At 46.7% G+C, this 21,833-nt stretch overlaps 1 protein-coding gene across 2 annotated transcripts in view; it reads right to left on the bottom strand.

Annotated features, from left to right (window-relative positions):
• Positions 1–21,833, bottom strand: part of PIGL (phosphatidylinositol glycan anchor biosynthesis class L) — a 110,914-nt gene that overhangs the window by 27,952 nt on the left and 61,129 nt on the right. For both annotated transcript variants that reach the window (XM_025363079.1, XM_025363080.1), the window contains exon 3: positions 2,056–2,146. In XM_025363079.1, coding sequence (XP_025218864.1) covers positions 2,056–2,146 — 91 coding nt within the window. The remainder of the gene's footprint in view (positions 1–2,055; positions 2,147–21,833) is intronic.

Below are 21,833 nucleotides of genomic sequence, written 5' to 3'. Positions count from 1 at the left end.
AGACGGGTGGATCACAAGGTCAGGAGATCGAGACCATCCTGGCTAACACAGTGAAACCCCGTCTCTACTAAAAAATACAAAAAACGAGCCGGGCGAGGTGGTGGGCACCTATAGTCCCAGCTACTCAGGAGGCTGAGGCAGGAGAATGGCATTAAACCCGGGAAGCGGAGCTTGCAGTGAGCTGAGATCCGGTCACTGCACTCCAGCCTGGGAGACAGAGCGAGACTCCGTCTCAAAAAAAACAAAAAACAAAAAACAAAAATTAGCCTGGCGTGGTGGCACTCACCTGTAGTTCCAGCTACTCGGGAGGCTGAGGCAGGAGAATCACTTGAACCCAGGAGGCGGAGGTTGCAGTGAGCCAAGATCCCGCCACTGCACTCCATTCTGGGCGATAGAGGGAGACTCCATTTCAGGAAAAAAAAAGAAAAAAAGAAAAAAAAAATTTACCTGGACATGATGGTATGTGCCTATAGTCCTAGCTACTTGGGAGGCTGAGGCAGCCACTGCACTCCAGCTTGGGCAACAGAGGGACAACCTGTGCCTAAAAAAAAAAAAAAAAAAAAAAAAAAAAAAAAAAAAAAGCCTAATATGTTTCTCTGCCAGCAGGATCCATGTTTAATGAGAACTTAATCAAAACTCAAGCCAAATGAGTGAGGCTTTAAATGTGGAATTTTAGGTATTATCTCATGAAGGATTACTATATATTTTTTGAGTGGTAGACAGTAAGCCTCCTTGGCAGCTTTAAAATTGACTATGGGCTAAGCAGTCCTGCTGATCCTAGAAGAGCTGAGACTGGTGTTGCTTGGCTTGTCCACCTTTGCAGTAAATACGAATCTCTGCTATTGCTCTAATTGCATGTAAAATTTTCTTCCTTAGTGGGTATAAATGCATTCTCATGTTTTTTTTGGAATGAAGAAATCAACGCTTAAAAATCCTAGCTTCACCACCACTTGCTTACCTTGGACAAGCTGCTTGGCCTCTGCAAAACCTGTTTCTTCAACGTAAACTGAGAATTTTACTTTTTTTTTTTTTTTTTTTTTTTTTTTTTTTGAGACAGAGTCTCGCTCTGTCGCCCAGGCTGGAGTGCAGTGGCTGGATCTCAGCTCACTGCAAGCTCCGCTTCCTGGGTTTACGCCATTCTCCTGCCTCAGCCTCCCGAGTAGCTGGGACTACAGGCGCCGCCACCTCGCCCGGCTAGTTTTTTATATTATTTTTAGTAGACACGGGGTTTCACTGTGTTAGCCAGGATGGTCTTGATCTCCTGACCTCGTGATCCGCCCGTCTCGGCCTCCCAAAGTGCTGGGATTACAGGCTTGAGCCACCGCGCCCAGCCCTACTTTTTTTTTAAATTTCTGAGACAGAGTCTTGCTCTGCCGCCCAGGATGGAGTACAGTAACAGAATCTTTGCGCACTGCAACCTCTGCCTCCCAAGTTCAAGTGATTCTCGAGCCTCAGCCTCCCAAGTAGCTGCGATACAGGCACACACAACCACACCCGGCTAATTTTTGTATTTTTAATAGAGACGGGGTTTCACCATGCTGGCCAGGCTGGTCTGGAACTCCCGACTTAGGTGATCTGTCCAACTCGGCCTACCAATGTGCTGGGATTACAGGCATGAGCCACCGCATCCAGCCACAAAGTTTACTTTTAAAGTTAAGATGATATTCTGTGAAAATGCTTGGTAAACAGTGAGGTGAAGTTCTGTATAAATGAGAATCATTGGGCAGGCTATGGGAGACCTGAGTTTTTAGGTGTCAGGACAAACGCAGGGGCTTGAGGGTGTTAAGGAGGGCACAGTTTAGAAAAAAACTTCTGCCTCTATCTGAGCATTGATAATTTAGTTATTCAGTCTCACAAAAGATAGTAAAGATACCAAAAGGCATGTTTGTTCCTCAGTAGGTTTAACAGTGAGCATTGGAAGTTCTGGCCTCCTTAGAGAGTGGCTCTGGAGAAGGACTGGAAGTGGGAGGGCAGCCACAGGAAAAATTACAGAAACCACCTGGTGTGAATGGGACCAAGACCTCAGGCTTTCCATTCAGGGAGCTGTCCCCTTACCAGATTGATGCCATTCACTTCTATGTGCTGGAGGAGGACGCTGGCCACATGCTCTGTGTCCCACTGCACACCTGGGTCATCTGGGAAATCCCTACAAGGGAGAAGCACAACTTGAACACCTTTTCTAATCAGGCGCAACCTTCTCCCTAAGCTCCAGTAAGTAGGTGCATGCCCGGTTTTGTGATAATTACATTGGGGATAAGGGGTCCCTGCCCTTAAGCTTCCTCAGATTTCCGTTAAGGTGAAATTCACAAACATGAGACAACTAGAAATTAATGCACAATTCCACACAACACACTTTTGGAGCTTTATGCTTATTGCTGAGGGGAAGAAACAATATCACCGAGATAAGGCTCTGTCTACAAGTTGGGGAGACAAATGTGTTAAAAATGAACTTGAGCACAAGGCATGATGATATGCACTTTATGAGAATAATAGTAACAGTACTTTAATAAAAAGTACAAAGATATGTTATTTCATTAACCTCATGAACACCTTTTGACGGAGTTTTTTTTTTTTGAGATGGAGTCTCCCTCTGTCACCCAGGCTGGAGTACAGTGGTGAGATCTCGGTTCACTACAATCTTTGCCTCCTGGGTTCAAGCGATTCTCCTACCTCAGCCTCCTGAGTAGCTGGGATTGCAGGCACCCACCATCACGCCCGGCTAATTTTTGTATTTTTAGTAGAGATGGGGTTTCACCATGTTGGCCAGCCTGGTCTCGAACTCCTGACCTCAGGTGATCGGCCCAACCTCGGCCTCCCAAAGTGCTAGAATTACTGCTCCGTCACCTAGGCTGGAGTACAGTGGCTCACTGCAACCTCCGCCTCCTGGGTTCAAGCAATTCTCCCACCTCAGTCTCCCGAGTAGCTGGGATTACAGGCATATACCACCACACCTGGCTAATTTTTTTTTTTCCCTGAGACTGAGTCTTGCTCTGTTGCCCAGGCTGCAATGTAGTGGCGTGATCTCAGCTCACTGTAACCTCCACCTCCTGGGTTCCAACAGTTCTCCTACTCAGCCTCCCAAGTAGCTGGGATTACAGGTGCCCGTCACCACACCCAGCTACTTTTTTGTATTTTTAGTAGAGATGAAGTTTCACCATGTTGGCTAGACTAGTCTTGAACTCCTGACCTCAGGTGATCTGCCTGCCTCAGCCTCCCAAAGTGCTGGGATTAGAGGTGTGAACCATCATGCCTGGCCTTTGACAGAGCCTTTACCAATGAAGTTAAGTAGCTTGTTTGGAAGACTGTTAAGAGTTAGATTTTGAATGCAGGTTTTGCCTGCAAAGCCAAAATGCTTTAGCAGTAGGGAGCTGGCTACATCCCCCCTCCATCAGGACTGGGGCTTGCTGCATGTCAGGTACAAAGGTCTTTACCAGAATAAACTGCAACTTATCTGTGTATCCACCTGGCCACACCACAGGCCTATCTATCTCCTTCTCCAACCTGCTGAAATCCTTCCGATCTCTTTTTTGTGCTTTGATCTATGGTGTCACCTGATATGAGACCAAGGCCTACTTTGGTCCCCTTTTTTGAAAATATTATTCATAATCTTATAAACTGATACCTATCTCTCTTTTGGTCAGGTCCTACAGCAACACCCATAATGCTACTGAGAGGACATGGGCTCTGCTCCCTACCAGGCAGGTTGTTATCACTTCCCTATGGACAAAGGTCATTAACTGGCCCCCTTTCGAACTTTGGGCAAAGGAGAGTCACAGGAGGTTTTTCAGCACAAAAATGACATGAGCCTCAGCAATAAATAGTGTCATTATTTCCTTTGCTTCAGCTGGTTCATTTACCAACCACTTATGGCAGTGGTCCCCAACCTTTTTGGCACCAGGGACCAGTTTCATGGAAGATACTTTTTCCACGGACAGGGGTGGGAGGCATTAGATTCTCATAGGGGTGTGCAACCTAGATCCCTCGCATGTGGAGTTCAAAATAGGGTTTGCAGTCCTATGAGAATCTAATTCCACCACTGATCTGACAGGAGGCAGAGTTGGGGCAGTAATGCTTGCTTGCCCGTCACTCACCTCCTGCTGTGCTGCCTGGTTCCTAACAGGCCAGGGACGTGTACTGGTCTGAAGCCTGGGGGTTGAGGACCTCTTCTTTAGGGTGTTTACTGCAGAGGGCAGCTTTGTACTTTTCAAAGCCCTATCCCGTCGGCCACTCCAGGTGGTTCTCATAGTGCTCCTGCAGTGAGCAGGACAGGCAGCTCAGCAGGTGGGGGACAGGATTGGGAGAAAGGGATAAAGTGGGATCAGGACAAAGTCCAGTTTTGCTTCCTGGATATGGAGCTGAATATGATGTGTAAAACATAACCCCCTGAGGTCAGGCAGCTGAAGGAGAAATAGACACAGGGCACAGAGAAAATGTCTTGGAGTGACAACAGCTACATACATACTCCCGGCTGAGAGGTCCACATAAGTGTACCAAGGCATCATTTTGGAGAGAGAATACACCAGTAATACTATATGGAATGTTAGCACATGAGAGAAAGGATAGGAGGATAGTTGGCTAAGCCTACTAATTCTCTGTTGTTCTGAGGTTCTAACGTGCTGAAAGATAAACCTCAAAGAGGGGGATGTTCATGGCTGCCTTTCATTTATCTTCAGAGAACTGGGATCTGCTTTTTTGAGGGGCGATGCAGGAACAAGTGTTGCTCCATGCCTTTCTTTCGGTGGCTCCACCCAGTCATTGTGGGTGAGGCCAATCATTTAGGGAGGGACTTTGAACTGTAAATATCTGCTCTGTGATGTGACACATCTGATAACGCATCATCACTTTTATGATTAAGTCCAAACTCCTCTCGGTCAGGCATTCAAGTTTTCCCCAATCTATATCCTATTTTGATTAACTTCCTTTCTCATTATTTGAAGGGGTCAATGAGATAACACAGGTCAGAAAGCATTTAAGAACTGTAAAAAGGGCCGGGCGCGATGGCTCATGCCTGTAATGCCAGCACTTTGGGAGGCTGAGGCAGGTGGATCACAAGGTCAGGAGATCGAGACCATCCTGGCTAATACAGTGAAACCCCGTCTCTACTAAAAATGCAAAAAAAATTAGCTGGGCGTGGTGGCGGGTGCCTGTAGTCCCAGCTACTCAGGAGGTTGAGGCAGGATAATGGCGTGAACCTGGGAGGCGGAGCTTGCAGTAAGCTGAGACTGCGCCACTGCACTCCAGCCTGGGCCATGGAGCGAGACTCCAAGAACTGTAAAGAAATGTGTAAACATCAAAATCGTGGCTGTTATTGCTGCATTAGCCTAATTTAAACCCCCCTTTAAAAAAAAAAAGAAAGAACTCCCCAGTCCTTTTTTTTTTTTTTTTTGGGACGGAGTCTCACTCTGTAGCCCAGGCTGGAGTGCAGTGGGGCAATCTCAGCTCACTGCAACATCTGCCTCCTAGGTTCAAGTGATTCTCCTGCCTCAGCCTCCCCAGTAGCTGGGACTACAGACACCTGCCACCATGCCCAGCTAATTTTTGTATTTTTAGTAGAGACAGGGTTTCACCATATTGGACAGGCTGGTCTCAAACTCCTGACCTTGTAATCCACCCACCTCAGTCTTCCAAAGTGTTGGGATTACAGGTGTGAGCCACCGCGCCAAGTCCCCAGTCCTTCTTTCTTGCAGTCCCTTGCAGAGCTCTTTGATGGCCACTTCTATTGCGGTTGATGATTTCAAAGTGGGGTAGGCACCACAGGAGATGTGTAAGATGACTCACTGAGATAAAGCAATGAATCACCAGGACTTCTATTTACCTGTTTTTCTGTTTAAATCTATATTTTGTAGCTATTTTATAAGGCATCATATACGAACAGGGTTAACATGTATATAATTTGAGTAAATAAGTACATAAATATGGAGGTGCAAGCTCAAATGTTGTTTCTTGCCATTAGGGGAGTGTGATAAAAATGTTTGGAGATCACTAATCTACTCATAATTTCATTTTTCATTTCTTTTCTCCTGAATATTTTATTTTATTTATTTATTTTTGAGACGGAGTTTTACTCTTGTTGCCTAGGCTGGAGTGCAATGGCACCATCTTGGTTCACTGTAACCTCTGCCTCCCGGGTTCAAGTGATTCTCTTGCCTCAGCCTCCCAAGTAGCTGGGATTACAGGCGTGCGCCACCATGCCCAGCTAATTTTGTATTTTTAGTAGAGACAGGGTTTCACCGTATTGGCCAGGCCAGTCTCAAACTCCTGACCTTGTGATCCACCCACCTTGGCGTCCCAAAGTGCTGGGATTACAGGCGTGAGCCACCACGCCTGGCTGATATTTTATTTTTTTGAGACAGTCTTGCTCTGTCACCCAGGCTAGAATGCGGTGGTACAAGCACAGCTCACTGGAGCCTTGACCTCCAGGCTCAAGTGATCCTCCCATCTCAGCCTCCCAAGTAGCTGAGATTACAGGTGTCAGCCACCAAGCCCAGCTAATAACTCCGTGATTTTTAGTACATGTATGGAATCTCTACATTTTATTTTACTAGTATTTTACATATATATATATACACACACACACACACACACACACACACATATATATATATATTTTTGAGACAGAGTCTTGCTCTGTCACCCAGGTTGGAGTGCAGCGACATGATCTCAGCTCACTGCAACCTCCGCCTCCTGGGTTCAAGCGATTCTCCTGCTTCAGCCCATCAGTAGCTGGGATTACAGGCATGCAACACCATGCCCGGTTAGTTTTTGTATTTTCAGTAGAGACAGGGTTTCACCATGTTGGCCAGCCTGGTCTAGAACTCCTGACCTCAGATGATCCACCCACCTCAGCCTCCCAAAGTGTTGGGATTACAGGCTACATATATTTAATTCTTTACTCTCCAACCTATCATAAGTCCCCTGATGGACGATGTTACATGAGCCATTCATCAGTCAAGGTCTAGCCAAGTAAATAGAGACCACCAGGTATTTCAGAAGGAATTTAATACAGAAATCTGTTTACCCACTCACTGTATAGGAAGAGCTGAGAGGCCAAACAGTGAAACAACGCAGAGACTGGCAACAGCAGAAGGGCACCACCACCTCTAAGATGGGACACCAGAGCCATGGAAGGGGAGCAGTGGTGGGAACTAGATGTCAGGAGAACTAGCCTGATGTCAGGGAAAACACCAACCTGCTGATGGACATGCCACTTAGGGTGGAAGGTGGGGGAAATACCTGGTTCTTCCCTCTGCTACCTCCTAGTCATCCATCATTGCCATCTACTGGTCAAATCTCTCCAGAAGCCAATGGACATGGGAGCCTGGAAACTGTAGTTTCCATTGGAAAAGAGCAAAGGCATAAGATTGAGGCAACGTCTTACTCACAGCAGGTGTTCAATGGATATTTACTTTCAATTGCTGCTCAATCTTGGCCCTAAACCTTCAAAGGACAGCAGCAGTCTGGCCACCTGCCTCTCACTGTCTAAGAGTTTTCCAGCTTTATGGAAAAGCAATAACCCACCATGTGCTTGGTTATAGAGGGCAGCGGGGAGCACCGTAGTTGGGGACATGGGGGTACCACAGGGCAATCAGGATTCAAGGCTCAGGGAAGGGAGACATGGCAAAGGTTAATAGCCAACTTCACCCCAGAAGCTCAAGGACAGAGTACTGTCCATGATTACAATGGTCCAGTGTCACCAGCAGGCAATGTGATGTGGCAGAGAGAACATGGGGTAGGATGACACAGAACCCGAGTTCTAGCTCCCCTGCTTTCCATGTGACCATGGCAGGAGCTGCATCATCAGTAAAGATAAAATAATTCTGGGATGCACCTGATGACTGCCTGAGAGTCCTTCCAACTCGTAAGTTTAGGACTGTGTCATAAGCAAATGATTGACCTCACCCACTATCAGGAGGTGGACCAACTGAAAGAAAAGCATGGAGCAACACCTGTTCCTGTGAGCCTTTCTCCAAATGAGTTTCCCTCACAGAGCAAAGACACGGCTATCAGGTATGACACAGATAACCTCCCAAAAGCCAGAGACCAGATCTCTCATTGGGCAAGGCCAAATTCTTTTTAAAATAAATTTTTTTTTTCTACGAAATACTTTATTAGGCAAAACTGCATACTATACACATGCTTTAAAATGCATCAGGAAAGGTGAAGACACAAATGAACAAGTGTGTAGTGACACATGGCTGTCAGAACACACTAAAGAACCAAGTTTCCCTCCTTTACCAAGAAGCAAGGCCAAATTCTTTACTACACACTTTTCTTGTATTTAAAAACCTTCACTGAACTCCTCTACCAACTATAGCTCAAACTACCCGACTTCGTACCTGATTCGAATAGTATTCTATTATTTTCTGTTGTTTTGTGTGTCTCTTTTTTTTTTTTTTTGAGAGGGAGTCTGGCTCTGTTGCCCGGGCTGGAGTGCCGTGGCCAGATCTCAGCTCACTGCAAGCTCCGCCTCCCGGGTTCACGCCATTCTCCTGCCTCAGCCTCCTGAGTAGGTGGGACTACAGGCACCCGCCACCTCGCCCGGCTAGTTTTTTGTATTTTTTTTAGTAGAGACGGGGTTTCACCGGGTTAGCCAGGATGGTCTCGATCTCCTGACCTCGTGATCCGCCGGTCTCGGCCTCCCAAAGTGCTGGGATTACAGGCTTGATGTGTGTCTCTTTAGCTAAAGTTAAAATATAAGACTAGGCCTGTTCCTTATTCTTCTATTTCTTAGGTGGTACATGGCACAACTCAAGTAAATGAACAAGTTTTTAAAATAAATAAACAATAAGTAATTGTGCTTCTACCCTATGCAAGGAAGAGTGTTTGGGGGTTTAATAAGCACCAGTTGCTTGATAGAAGTACCCTGTATTTGGATGAACCAAAGGCAATTATACCAGCCACTGGGGGCTGATGCATGTAAGCAAGATGTTTGAAAGATTGCAATTTTCTTTTTCTTTTTCTTTTTTTTTTTTTGAGATGGAGTCTGCCTCTGTCGCCCAGGCTGAAGTGCAGTGGTGTGATCTCGGCTCACTGCAACCTCTGCCTCCCGGGTTCACGCCATTCTCCTGCCTCAGCCTCCCGAGTAGCTGGGACTACAGGTGCCCGCTACCATGCCCGGCTAATTTTGTTTTTGTATTTTTAGTAGAGATGGGGTTTCACTGTGTTAGCCAGGATGGTCTCGATCTCCTGACCTCGCGATCCGCCCGCCTCGGCCTCCCAAAGTGCTGGCATTACAGGCATGAGCCACTGCGCCCGGCTGAAAGATTGCAATTTTATAAAACAGATTAGGGGTAAAAAGTGTACACACTGGGCAAAAGGGCAAAATATCCTAATAGAAGCCCTTCCCTTCGATATAGGAAAATATAAAATTTAATGCTGGGAAATTTCAAACAGATAAATGAAGAAAAAACTCCTTTTAGACCAACTATCTGAGTTGTTATTTGCCTAAAGTTCAATCCTAATCAGCTCAAGGCCCAGGTCCACGTATTGTTTCTGTCTTCTATAATAGAGTAACAATTCTACCCTAGATAAACATGTTGTAAGTCAGTTTTTGGATGCTTCCTTAAGAGACAGTTGGTGAATGCCATTCGCCCCAGTTTTCTTTGTCTCGTCCCTCTTCCCTCGTCCCTCTCCTAGAACAGGAGAAGCCCTCTTGGTCTGTGAAGTAATCTTAGGTATGAAGTCAGACACAGCAGAGTAAGGAAAAAGGAGAAGACCTGCAAGGACTCTGGGGAGTGAGCCATCACACGGTCCCGGACAGCACCCCTCCTCCTACCTCAGTTACTGTGGGTCATCTGCTATTTGCAGCACAGCCAAATTCTCATTTACAGATGCCATAATTTTTTAAAGCTTCCCTATCATCAGTTATTTAGGTTGTATCCAGTTTTTTAGTATTGTAAAAAGGTTGTAATGAGCATCCTTATCCATAACTCTCTGTACGCCTCTCTCAATACTTCTTTGTGATAAAATCATAAATGTAACTTCTGAGTCAATGGTGAAATGAAAAGCACATGTGTGGATCTCTCGTAAGAACTCTGCTATGAAGAGTAGATGGAAAGTGTGTTAACTTGCAAGGGGTACAGCATCAAAGGAGTGCTTTTTTTTTTTTTAAAAAAAGAGAGAGATTTGTACATTTTATAGGCTGAAAGGAAAAACTAATAAGTACAGTTTATATCAAGAGCTCCATTCCAGCCCGAGATGTTGGCTCATGCCTGTAATCCCAGCACTTTGGGAGGCTGAGGTGGGTGGATCACCTGACATCAGGAATTCGAGACCAGCCTGGCCAACACGGTGAAACACGTCTCTACTAAAAGTCAAAAAATTAGCTAGATGTGGTGGTGCACGCCTGTAATCCCAGCTACTCGGGAGGCTGAGGCAGGAAAATCGCTTGAACCTGGGAGGTGGAGGTTGCAGTGAGCCAAGATCATGTCACTGTACTCCAGCCTGGGTGACAGAGCAAGGCTCCATTTCAAAAAAAAAAAAAGAGCTCCATTACTTTGAAAAATCTAAGGTATTTTAATATTGTCTACTTTATAATCCTTTTTAAATTTTATAGCCATGGGGTCTTGCTATGTTGCCCAGCTAGTCTTTAACTCCTGGTATCAAGCAATCCTCCTGCCTCAGCCCTATTTTCTTTTTTCCTTTTCCTTCTTTTTTTTTTCTGAGATGGAGCACCCGCCATCATGCCCGGCTAATTTTTGTGCTTTTGTAGAGACGGGGTTTCACCATGTTGGTCAAGCTGGTCTCAAACTCCTGACCTCAGGTGATATGCCCTCCTCTGCCTCCCAAAGTGCTGGGATTACAGGCATGAGCCACCGCATCCAGCCAAGTCCTATTCTCTTATCCTTGTAAGCGCTCTGAAAAATCCATATCATTTACTTCTTCTTCTTCTTTTTTTTTTTTTTTTTTTAGCCAGCGTCTCGCTCTGTTGCCCAGGCTATAGTGCAGTGGTGCCATCTCAGCTCACTGCAACCTCTGTCTCCTGGGTTCAAGCAATTCTCCTTCTTCAGCCTCCTGAGTAGTTGGGACTACAGGCACCCACCACCACGCCCGACTAATTTTTGTATTTTTAATGAAAATGGGGTTTCACCATATTGGCCAGGCTGTTCTCAAACTTCCGACCTCAAGTGATTTGCCCACCTCGGGCTCCCAAAGTGCTGGGATTACAGGCGCGAGCCACCACGCCCAGCCCCATATAATTTACTTCTTTCCACAGTTGGAAAGAACTGGTTAAAAGAGATTTACTTAGTACATGTGGACTTATACAAGCACTAATGGGGCCAACTGAGAATATAAAAGAATGCACATATGGTAAAGACCACAATTTTATCTTGTTAACTGACGCTCCTCCTTGGAAATTACTTGTATGTAATTCAAAACCAATTTGAAAACAGAAGTCAAGCCTCAAAGAGCAGTCAAGCTTTACACTTAAAGAATATCTGGGGGGGCCAGGCGCGGTGGCTCAAGCCTGTAATCCCAGCACTTTGGGAGGCCGAGATGGGTGGATCACGAGGTCAGGAGATCGAGACCATCCTGGCTAACACGGTGAAACCCCATCTCTACTAAAAAATACAAAAAAAAACTAGCCGGGCGAGGTGGCGGGCGCCTGTAGTCCCAGCTACTCGGGAGGCTGAGGCAGGAGAATGGCATAAACCCAGGAGGTGGAGCTTGCAGTGAGCTGAGATCCGGCCACTGCACCCCAGCCTGGGCGACACAGCAAGACTCCGTCTCAAAAAAAAAAAAAAAAAGAATATCTGGGGGCCACGTATGGTGGCTCACACCTGTCATCTCAGCACTTTGGGAGGCCAAAATGGGAGGATCACTTGAGTACAGGAGTTCAAGACCAGCCTGGGCAACATAGTGAGATCCTGTCTCTACAAATTAAAAAAAAAAAAATTAGCTGAGAGTGGTGGCATGCATATGGTCCCAGCTGCTTGGGAGGCTGAGGCGGGAGGATTGCCTGAGCCCCAGAGGTTAAGGCTCCAGTGAGCTGTGATCGCACCACTGCACTCCAACCTGGGTGAAAAACAGCAATAACAACACAAATGTCTGGACTGGGCACGGTAGCTCATGCCTATAATCCTAGGACTTTGGGAGGCCGAGGAGGGAGAATTGCTTGGGCCAGGGCTTTAAGACCATCCTGGGCAACATAGCGAGATCCCATCTCTACAAAAAATAAATTATAAAAATTAGCCAGATCAGTGGCATGCACCTGTAGTCCTAGCTACTTGGGAGGCTGAGGTATAAGGATCACTTGAGCCTGGGAGATCAAGACTGCAGTGAACCGTAATCACACCACTGCACTGCAGCCTGGGCAACAGAATGAGACCCTGTCTCAAAAGAGAGGGAAGGGAAGGGGAGGGGAGGGGAGGAAAGGGGAGAGGAGGGGAGAGGACAGATCACTCCTGTAATCCCGGCACTTTGGGAGGCCCGGGAGCGGGGGGCGGATCACTTGAGGTCAAGAGTTTGAGACCAGCCTGGCTAACATGTTGAAACCCCATCTCTAGTAAAAATACAATAATTAGCCGGGTGTAGTAGCACATGCCTGTAGTCCCAGCTACTCTGGAGGCTGAGGCAGGAGAATCACTTGAACCCAGGAGGCGGATGTTGCAGTGAGCAACTGCATTCCAGCCTGGGCAACAAAGCGAGTCTCAAAAAACAAACAAACAAACAAACAAACAAAACCCCCCCCCAAAAAAAACAAAGAAAAAAAGAAGGCTGGGTGTGGTGGCTCACACCTGTAATCCCAGCACTTTGGGAGGACAAGGTGGGCAGATCACCTGAGGTCAAGAGTTTGAGACCAGCCTGACCAACAAGGAGAAACCCCATCTCTACTAAAAATACAAAATTAGCCAGGCATGGTGGTGGGCGCCTGTAATCCCAGTTACTTGGGAGGCTGAGGCAGGAGAATCGCTTGAACCCAGGAGGCGGAGGTTGCGGTGAGCTAAGATCGTGCCACTGCATTTCAGCCTGGACAAGAGCGAAACTCTGTCTTAAAAAAAAAAAAAAAAAAGGGCCGGGCGCGGTGGCTCAAGCCTGTAATCCCAGCACTTTGGGGGGCCGAGACGGGCGGATCACGAGGTCAGGAGATCGAGACCATCCTGGCTAACACAGTGAAACCCCGTCTCTACTAAAAATACAAAAACTTAGCCGGGCGAGGTGGCGGGCGCCTGTAGTCCCAGCTACTCGGGAGGCTGAGGCAGGAGAATGGCGTGAACCCGGGAGGCGGAGCTTGCAGTGAGCCGAGATCCGGCCACTGCACTCCAGCCTGGGTGACAGAGTGAGACTCCGTCTCAAAAAAAAAAAAAAAAAAAAAAAGTCTGGCATTTCCCTCCCTATGTGACATAGGCATGAACCAGGCAATGGATTTGCTCCAACAAAAGACAGGTATTCTAGTGCACTTCCCTTGCTGCCTGTGACTTTTCAAATCCAGACCTTTGCAGCTGTACAGGGAATGGTCGTAAAGTTACTGAGCTTAGAGTTCCTAGAAACTTCCTTTCATTTTAAGCAAGGTCCTTTGTGACTTTTATTGCAATTTTAATCAAAGAGTATGGAAATTTCTCGGATGCTGATGTGCGTGGGTAAGTTTGCAAAGATGTAAAGCTGAGTTAAGTCTGCCTAAAACAGATGGATATGGAGGACTGAAGCCAAGTTTCCGGCCAGGTTTTATCCAAGTAAAGGAGAGATGACGAATCTGAAGAATGGAGCTAGATGAGATAGCATCATATACTGCTGGTGCAGGACAAAGATAACTAGAGATTGCATCAGGCAGTTGCCGAATCCTCCTTTGTTGACATATTGCTCTCCTTTCAGAATTCCAGTCCAAAGGGTTTATCTCACCTGGCCTTCTCAGCTCAGAAATGATAAAAGGCAAGCTGTGAAATATCTGGTAAGGTTGTACCTTGCACCTAAACCTTCGAATACAGAGACCTGTGGTCTTTGCACTCCATCACTTTACATCTCAAATCAGAATTCCAGTCCAAAGGGTTTATCTCACCTGGCCTTCTCAGCTCAGAAATGATAAAAGGCGGCCGGGCGCGGTGGCTCAAGCCTGTAATCCCAGCACTTTGGGAGGCCGAGACGGGCGGATCACGAGGTCAGGAGATCGAGACCATCCTGGTTAATATGGTGAAACCCCGTCTCTACTGAAAAGTACAAAAAAAAAAAAACTAGCCGGGCGTGGTGACGGGCGCCTGTAGTCCCAGCTACTTGGGAGGCTGAGGCAGGAGAATGGCGTGAACCCAGGAGGCAGAGCTTGTAGTGAGCTGAGATCTGGCCACTGCACTCCAGCCTGGGCGATAGAGCGAAACTCCGTCTCAAAAAAAAAAAAAAAAAAAAAAAAAAGAAATGATAAAAGGCAAACTCTGAAATATCTGGTAAGGTTGTACCTTGCACCTAGACCTTCCAATACAGAGATGGTCTTTGCCCTCCATCACTTTACATCCCAAATCAGTTAGGTGGTGTTTCCTGATAAGAAGCCAGCAAAAGAGAACTGAGAATAAAAGGCAAAACTTTCAAGAGGGTTCACAGAGGAAATCTGAGGACTACTTAAAACATTAAAGAGACCTATTAAAGAATGTTTAGCCAGGTGCCATGGCTCACACGTGTAATCCCAGCACTTTGGGAGGCCGAGGTGGGTGGATCACCTGAGGTCGGGAGTTTGAGACCAGCCTGGCCAACATGGAGAACCCCGTCTCTACTAAAAATACAAAAATTAGCCGGGTGTGGTGGCAGGCACCTGTAATCCCAGCTACTCGGAAGGCTGAGGCAGGAGAATAGCCTCAACCCAGGAGGCGGGGGCTGCAGTGAGCCGAGACTGCACCACTGCACTCCAGCCTAGGCAACAAGAGTGAGACTTCGTCTCAAGAAATAAATAAATAAATAAATAAAAAGAAAACAGGCAATTTAGAAAAGAAGAAATGCAAACTGCCAACATATATTCCTTCTGCTTCTCAGAAAGAATCAAAGAAATGCAAGATTAAAGCAAGATGTCTGTTGGAGAAAGACACAGAGAAAGCGGCACCGTTATATACTGCTGGTATGAGTTTAAATTGCTGCATCTCAAGAACAAGGCAACTTGCCTGTATGTGAATATCTGTGCCCTTTGACCCTGTGTTTCTAGAAATCTATCCTAAGGAAATAATTAGAGAAGCCTAAAGGCCAACGTCAGCTCAGGCAGAGAGATATCACTTTCACTGCAATTGGCGCGGAAAGAGGTCGGCAGTTCTGTTGCTCTGCACCAGGGAGCAATTTCTCTAACTTCCTGAATTGTGGCTTATGAAAAATGCTAAAGATAACACAAGAGTTTTTTTGGGCATGTTCAGAGTAACAGCAAAGAAAGCACAGATACACCCACAGTAAGGAATGTCAACGTATAACAGGACAAAAAAACCCTAGTCACTAAACTTTAATTTTGCTTCTGACTTCTCAGTCAAAAAGAATGAGACTCAGACGAAAGAGGAACAGAAATATATTTAGAGGAATTGAATTTTGAAAACAAAAATAAGTCTGTGAGAGAACTTCTTAAAGGGCTCTGAATGTATTCAAGTCTCAGTTCCCCTAGGAAGAAGGCCTCAGCTTAGTGTGTACTTTACTGGGGGGGACTGCGACCCCAGGAGCAGAAGCCACTGACAGATGGAGAAGGCAGGGAAGCAGGGATGCTCTATTGATGTGGCCCTACTTAGGGGCACTGGCTGTTGTGATCCCACGAGACTGTCTGAAAGATGTAAGAAAATCATCTTACAAATGTCCATCTTCCCAGGAAGATAAAGAAGGAAGTACTTATCTCCATAGGGTGTTAGCTCTCTAATCTTTCCGAGTTGAGCCCGCTTGGGGACCCCAGAGCAATGGCAAGTCCTGGGGCGGATAGCAGGAGGAGCAGTGTGGGCCTGAGGCGAGGGGCTGTGAGCTGGAACCAGCCTGAGGCTTCTGGGTGCCTGCACAGCCGTGGCTGGAGAAAGGCATCTGGAGGGGTCCCCAGGGACCCACACCACCAGAGCGGGGCTCCGAGAGAATGAAATCATTGTATATTTAAGTGATCTGGACTAAGCACACACTATGTGCCAAACATAGGGCTGAGTTTTAGGGATATAAACATGAATACAAGTCATGGTCCCTTCCCTTGGGAAGCTTAGAGGCAGAGTTCGGGCTGCTGTAGGCTGAGCAGTTTGCTGAGGGAAGGAGAGATGGGCAGGGGAAGAGGTGAGAATCCAGGCAGGTTCACGGTACCATCAGTCAGTGGCTATTGAAGCACATGAGGCACCTCATGAATATGATGGCACCGCGCGTCTGACTCTGAGGAGAAAGAGACTACTATTTTGGAAGCTAAGAATACAACAGAAAAAGCCAACTCTTGCCAGTCTTTAAGTGTGACACGTACAAGCCCGACGACTCCTTCCCTGAGGTGTACTTAGCAAACACAGTGTTAATACCTCTGGAAAAGGCCCCAAACTCTAAGCCCCGCCCTAGACCTTAATGTTCAGGAAACAAGCCAGGCTGAAAGAGTTCATTAAAATAACGTGTTTTTCTCCCCCACTGGCTGAATATCCTCAAACGGTGACCTTTCCTACACATTCTAATGAGTCACACTGGCTGGCACTTTTTAGTCGGGAGAGTCATGGAAACCCTTTGTGAAAATCTGTTGGGTTGTGGGTCCCTTCAGTCACCAGGTGCTGGTGAGGGAAGCCCCCCTTCCTTACTCTCCCCAGCTAAGTAAGCCCAAGGGCCCAGGTCTTCCTCCCCCAGACCTAGCCCTGCATGGAGCGGGAGACTCCGCAGCCTCCGCTGCTGGAACTCAAGCAGGGTTGGGTAACAGCTTATCTCTGAAAACCGAGTCCCACTTTTGCACACTGCACTCTGAACTTTAATACAGACGGAGGCGGCTCACACGCCCTTATTTGGTCCTGTGGCTTGTACAGCGCAAGCCGGAAGGTTCAGCCACCCCTCCACCCACCTCTGGCCCATCTCTAAACTCGATTACCTCTTTTGTCATCCAAAGCGAGCAAAGGTCAGTAGAGTTCAGAGCTAACATTAAGGCTAGCCAAGGACGTGGAAGCCTAACCTGGGACTGCCAATATCGCCCCCCAAGGGCCACTGTGGGAGGCAGCAACTGTCTCCTGGTCTGAGGGCCTGGCAGGAGCGTCGCTGCTCCAACTACAGGAGTGTGAAGAAATGAAGTCTAAGCTGCAGGGAGGCTGCAGCAGGGTCCAACAACTTCTGGGGGGTGTCTCTGCACCGCCAAGGACTAACCTAAACCATAGGCAGAGAAAAGAAACAGGGGAAAAGATGAGTAAGAGAAGGAAAAGGTGATCCGAGAAAAAGAAAAAGGACTGAAAAAAGAGGTGTATAAAGATCAATGCACTTTTATTAAGTTATCTGCTGTGATAAGGACATCATTTCCAAGCAGCTTAGGAGCCCAGACAGACCAAATGCCCCAAGAGAGCCTTTTCCACATACGGCTTGAAGCCCCCAAATCAAACCACAAAATGGATTTTTTTTTCTTTTTTTTGGGAGACAAAGTCTCACTCTGTCGCCCAGGCTGGAGTGCAGTGGCGCAACCTCTGCTATCCGGGTTCAAGCGATTCTCCCGCCTCAGCCTTCCGAGTAGCTGGGATTACAGGCACCTGCCATTGTGCCTGGCTAATTTTTGTAGTTTTAGTAGAGACGGAGGTTTCACCATCTTGGCCAGGATGGTCTTGAACTCCTGACCTCATGATCCACCTGCCTTGGCCTCCCAAAGTGCTGGGATTACAGGCGTGAGCCACCATGCCCAGCCTGGATTTTTCCTTTCTCATAGGACATAAAAGGATTAGCAAATCATGAGTGCCAAGTATTATACCGAAATCAGTTACCTGTGTTCTTCTTCCCAGAAAGATGCATTTCATATTATTGCAACAAATAAAGTACATAAAGCTTGCAAAGTCCTTGTGAGAAATCTTTCTTCAAAAATTGCCAATTTGGCCAGGTATGGTGGCTCACGCCTATAATCTCAGCCTTTTGGGAGGCTGAAGTGGGAGTGCTGCTTAAGGCCAGGAGTTTAAGACCAGCTGGGCAACAATAGTAAGATCCTGTCTCTACAAATATATTCTTTAATTGCCAATTTGCTATCTAATATTGTAACCACCCAGTGGGTTCACCTTGCCTGCTGCCTAGACAGAGTCGATTTATCAAGACACAGGAATTGCAGTAGAGAAAGAGTAATTAATTCATGCAGAGCCGGCTGTAATGGAGACCAGAGTCTCTTATTATTACTCAAGTCAGTCTCCCGTAGCATTCTGGAATGAGTTTTTAAGGACAACTTGGTGCAGGGGGAAGCCAGTTAGCGAGGAGTGCTGATTGGTTAAGTAGGAGATGAAATCATAGGGAATTGAAGCTGTCCTGTTGTGCTGAGTCAGTTCCTGGGTGGGGGCCACAAGATCAGATGAGCCAGTTAATCGATCTGGGTGGTGCCTGCTGATCCATCAAGTGCAGAGTCTGCAAAATATCTCAAGCACTGATCTTAGGAGCAGTTTAGGGAGGGTCAGAATCTTATAGCCCCCAGCTGCATGACTCCTAAAACCTAATTTTTAATCTTGTGCCTAATTCGTTAGTCCTACAAAGGCAGTCTAGTCCCCAGGCAAAAGGAGATATGTTTTGAGAAAGGGCTGCTATCATCTTTGTTTTAAACTATGAACTGGCGGGGTGCAGTGGCTCACGTCTGTAATCCCAGCACTTTGGGAGGCAGAGGAGAGTGGATTGCCTGAGGTCAGGAGTTCCAGATCAGCCTGGCTAACATGTTAAAACCCGGTCTCTACTAAAAATACAAAAAGATTAGCCAGGCCTGGTAGCGCACACCTGTAGTCCTAGCTACTTGGGAGGCTGAAGCAGGGGAATCGCTTCAACCCGGGAGGCGGAGGTTGCAACCCGAGATCGCGCCGTTGCACTCCAGCCTGGGCAATAGAGCGAGATTCCATCCAAAAAAAAAAAAAAAAAAAAAAAAAGAAAAGAAGTTTGAGTGAGTGAGAGTGATAGGAAAGTGAAAAAATAAAGATCTAAAGGAGTGACAGCCTGGGGAAGGAGTTTTATAAGCTAGATGTTTGACTAGTGAGGCAAAGAAGTTGGTAGAATTGGAGGATGAAGCTACTGGAGGGGGCAAAATAACAGAGACAGAACAGAGGAATTGCAGATAAAAGTGTGGTGCAGTTTGTGATTGGGGAAAAGGGACATATCAAGCAGGGAGCAGAGCTGTTGGTTTTAACTGGGTTAACTGCTCCCACTTCATCAGGCCGCTATGAGGATTAAATGAGATAGTATCTGAAAATCACTAAGAACAGAGGTTGGCATGTGGCAAGTGTCCAATTAATGTTAGCTATTGAGCTTATTCTTGATTGGAAGGTAATTCAATGCTGGGGAAAGAAATGAGCAATGGGGCGGCTAGGCGCAGTGTCTCACACCTGCAATCCCAGCACTTTGGGAGGCCGGGGCAGGTGGATGACTTGAGGTCAGGAGTTTGAGACCAGCCTGGCCAACATGGTGAAACCCAGTCTCTACTAAAGATACAAAAATTAGCCAGGTGAGATGGTGGGTGCCTGTAATCCCACCTAATTGGGAGGCTGAGGCAGGAGAATCGCTTGAACCCAAGAGGCAGAGTTTGCAGTGAGCTGAGGCCACTGCACTCCAGCCTGGACCACAGAGTGAGATGTCATCTCAAAAAAAAAAAAAAAAAAAAAAAAAAAAGAAAAAGAAAGAAAGAAAGAAAAAGAAAAAAATAAATGAACAATGGGATATGAGGCTTCATGAAGAAGTGGTCAGCTAACAGCAGACAGCCCTGTGTGATTAGATTGCAAAATGAAGGAGAATAGAGCTGGGCCATGAGGGGCCTTCAATATTCTGCTCAAGGGATTGGACTAAGCTAGACCCAATAGGGGGCCTTTAAAGATTTCGGGGCATTCAATCTATGTTTTAGAAAGGCATACTCTGGAGCAGGCTGAATGAGATAAAAATCTTTGCAGATGTGCATAGAGAAGATGATGAGGAGGGCCTGGATTAAGATGGTGGGGTTGAAAAGATGGATATCAATAGCAGAATGACACAGAACTAGACTCTACCTGATGAGGGTGCTAACTAGAATGGAAGGCAGGCTGAGAGAGAAGACCTGAGGCATTTACCAGAGGGACTGGGGGGAGGGTGGTGGTGCCAGCAGCATAGATGTGAGAACTGAAACTGCCTAGGAGAGGGCACTTTAAAGACAGCACTTTAAAGATCTACAAAGAAAGAGCTGGCAAGAAGAGGAGCCAGGAAAGGAGAGAGGAGGAGCAGTTGGAGATTGCCTGTCTGACTTGCTCTGGATAGGACATAAACATTTACCAGATACCAGCAGCATGCCAAGGACGAGGCTGGGTGCTGGTAACTGAGCATGACAAGTACAGAACCTGTTTATAAAAGCAGCTTTCAGGCTGAGCGCAGTGGCTCATGCCTGTAATCCTAGCACTTTGGGAGGCCGAGGTAGGCAGATCACCTGAGGTCAGAAGTTCGAGACCAGCCTGGCCAACATGGTGAAACCCCATCTCTACTAAAAATATAAAAAAATAGCTGGGCATGGTGGCGGGCACCTGTAATCCCAGTTACTCGAGAGGCTGAGGCAGGAGAAGCGCTTGAACCTGGGAGGCAGAGGTTGCAGTGAGGCGAGAGTGCGACATTGCACTCCAGCCTGGGCAACAAGAGTGAAATTCTGTCTCAAAAAAAAAAAAACAAAAAAAACAAGCAGCTTTCATGAGCAATATCCTGGTGGCCACCCAAGTTCATGAGGCAAACGCAGGATGCATTTCCCTCTCTATGAGGCAATCCTGGCAGACCAGGAAGGGAATTATGAGATAAGGCTTTAAGCTTGATCAATGGATTCTGATCGAAGTGAAGTGGGTTCTTACTCATATTCAACAGCATTAATAGTAATTGCTAACTCCTTAATAATTCAATAAGAGCTTTTGTATAATCGGTGATTTAAAAAGTTTTACAAAATCTTCACGCTATTCAATTGTTTAATATAGATTAACATCTCTCTCTCTCTCTTATTTTTTTTAAGAGACAGAGTCTTACTCTGTTGCTTAGGCTGACCTTGAACTCCGGGTCTCAGATGATCCTCCCACCTCAGCCTCCCAAAGTGCTCAGATTACAGGTGTGAGCCACGCCACCTGGCCAGATTAACACCCCTTCTAAGAGCAGTGAGTCTTGAATGATAAATTTTGCTCCTCAGAAATATATATATTTTCGAAACAGGGTCTTGCTCTGTCATCCAGGCTGGAGTGCAGTGGTGCAGACACAGCTCACCGCAGCCTCAACCTCCTAGGATCAGGCAATCCTCCTTCCTCAGCCTCCTGAGTAGTTGGGACTACAGGCATGCACCACCACGGCCAACTGATTAAAACAATTGTTTTGGCCAGGCATGGTGTCTCACACCTGTAATCCCAGCACTTTGGGAGGCCAAGGCTGGCAGATCACCTGAGGTCAGAAATTAGACACCAGCCTGGCCAACATGGGGAAACCTCATTTCTACTAAAAATACAAAAATTAGCTGGGCATGGTGATGTGCGCCTGTAATCCTAGCTACTCAGGAGGCTGAGGCAGGAGAATCGCTTAAACCCGGGAGACAGAAGTTGCAGTGAGCCAAGATCATGCCACTGCACTCCAACCTGGGCGACAAGTGAGACTCTGTCTCAAAAAAAAAAAAAAATTTTTTTTTTTTTTTTAACACATGGGGTCTCACCATGTTGCCCAGGCTGGTCTTGTACCCTGGGTTCAAGTGATGCTCCCGCTTCAACCTCCCAAAGTGCTGGGATTGAACCACCGCACCTGGCCAG

Source organism: Theropithecus gelada, chromosome 16 (assembly GCF_003255815.1).
Source record: "Theropithecus gelada isolate Dixy chromosome 16, Tgel_1.0, whole genome shotgun sequence".
Lineage (NCBI taxonomy): Eukaryota > Metazoa > Chordata > Mammalia > Primates > Cercopithecidae > Theropithecus > Theropithecus gelada.
This window is presented reverse-complemented; position numbering and strand designations above follow the sequence as displayed.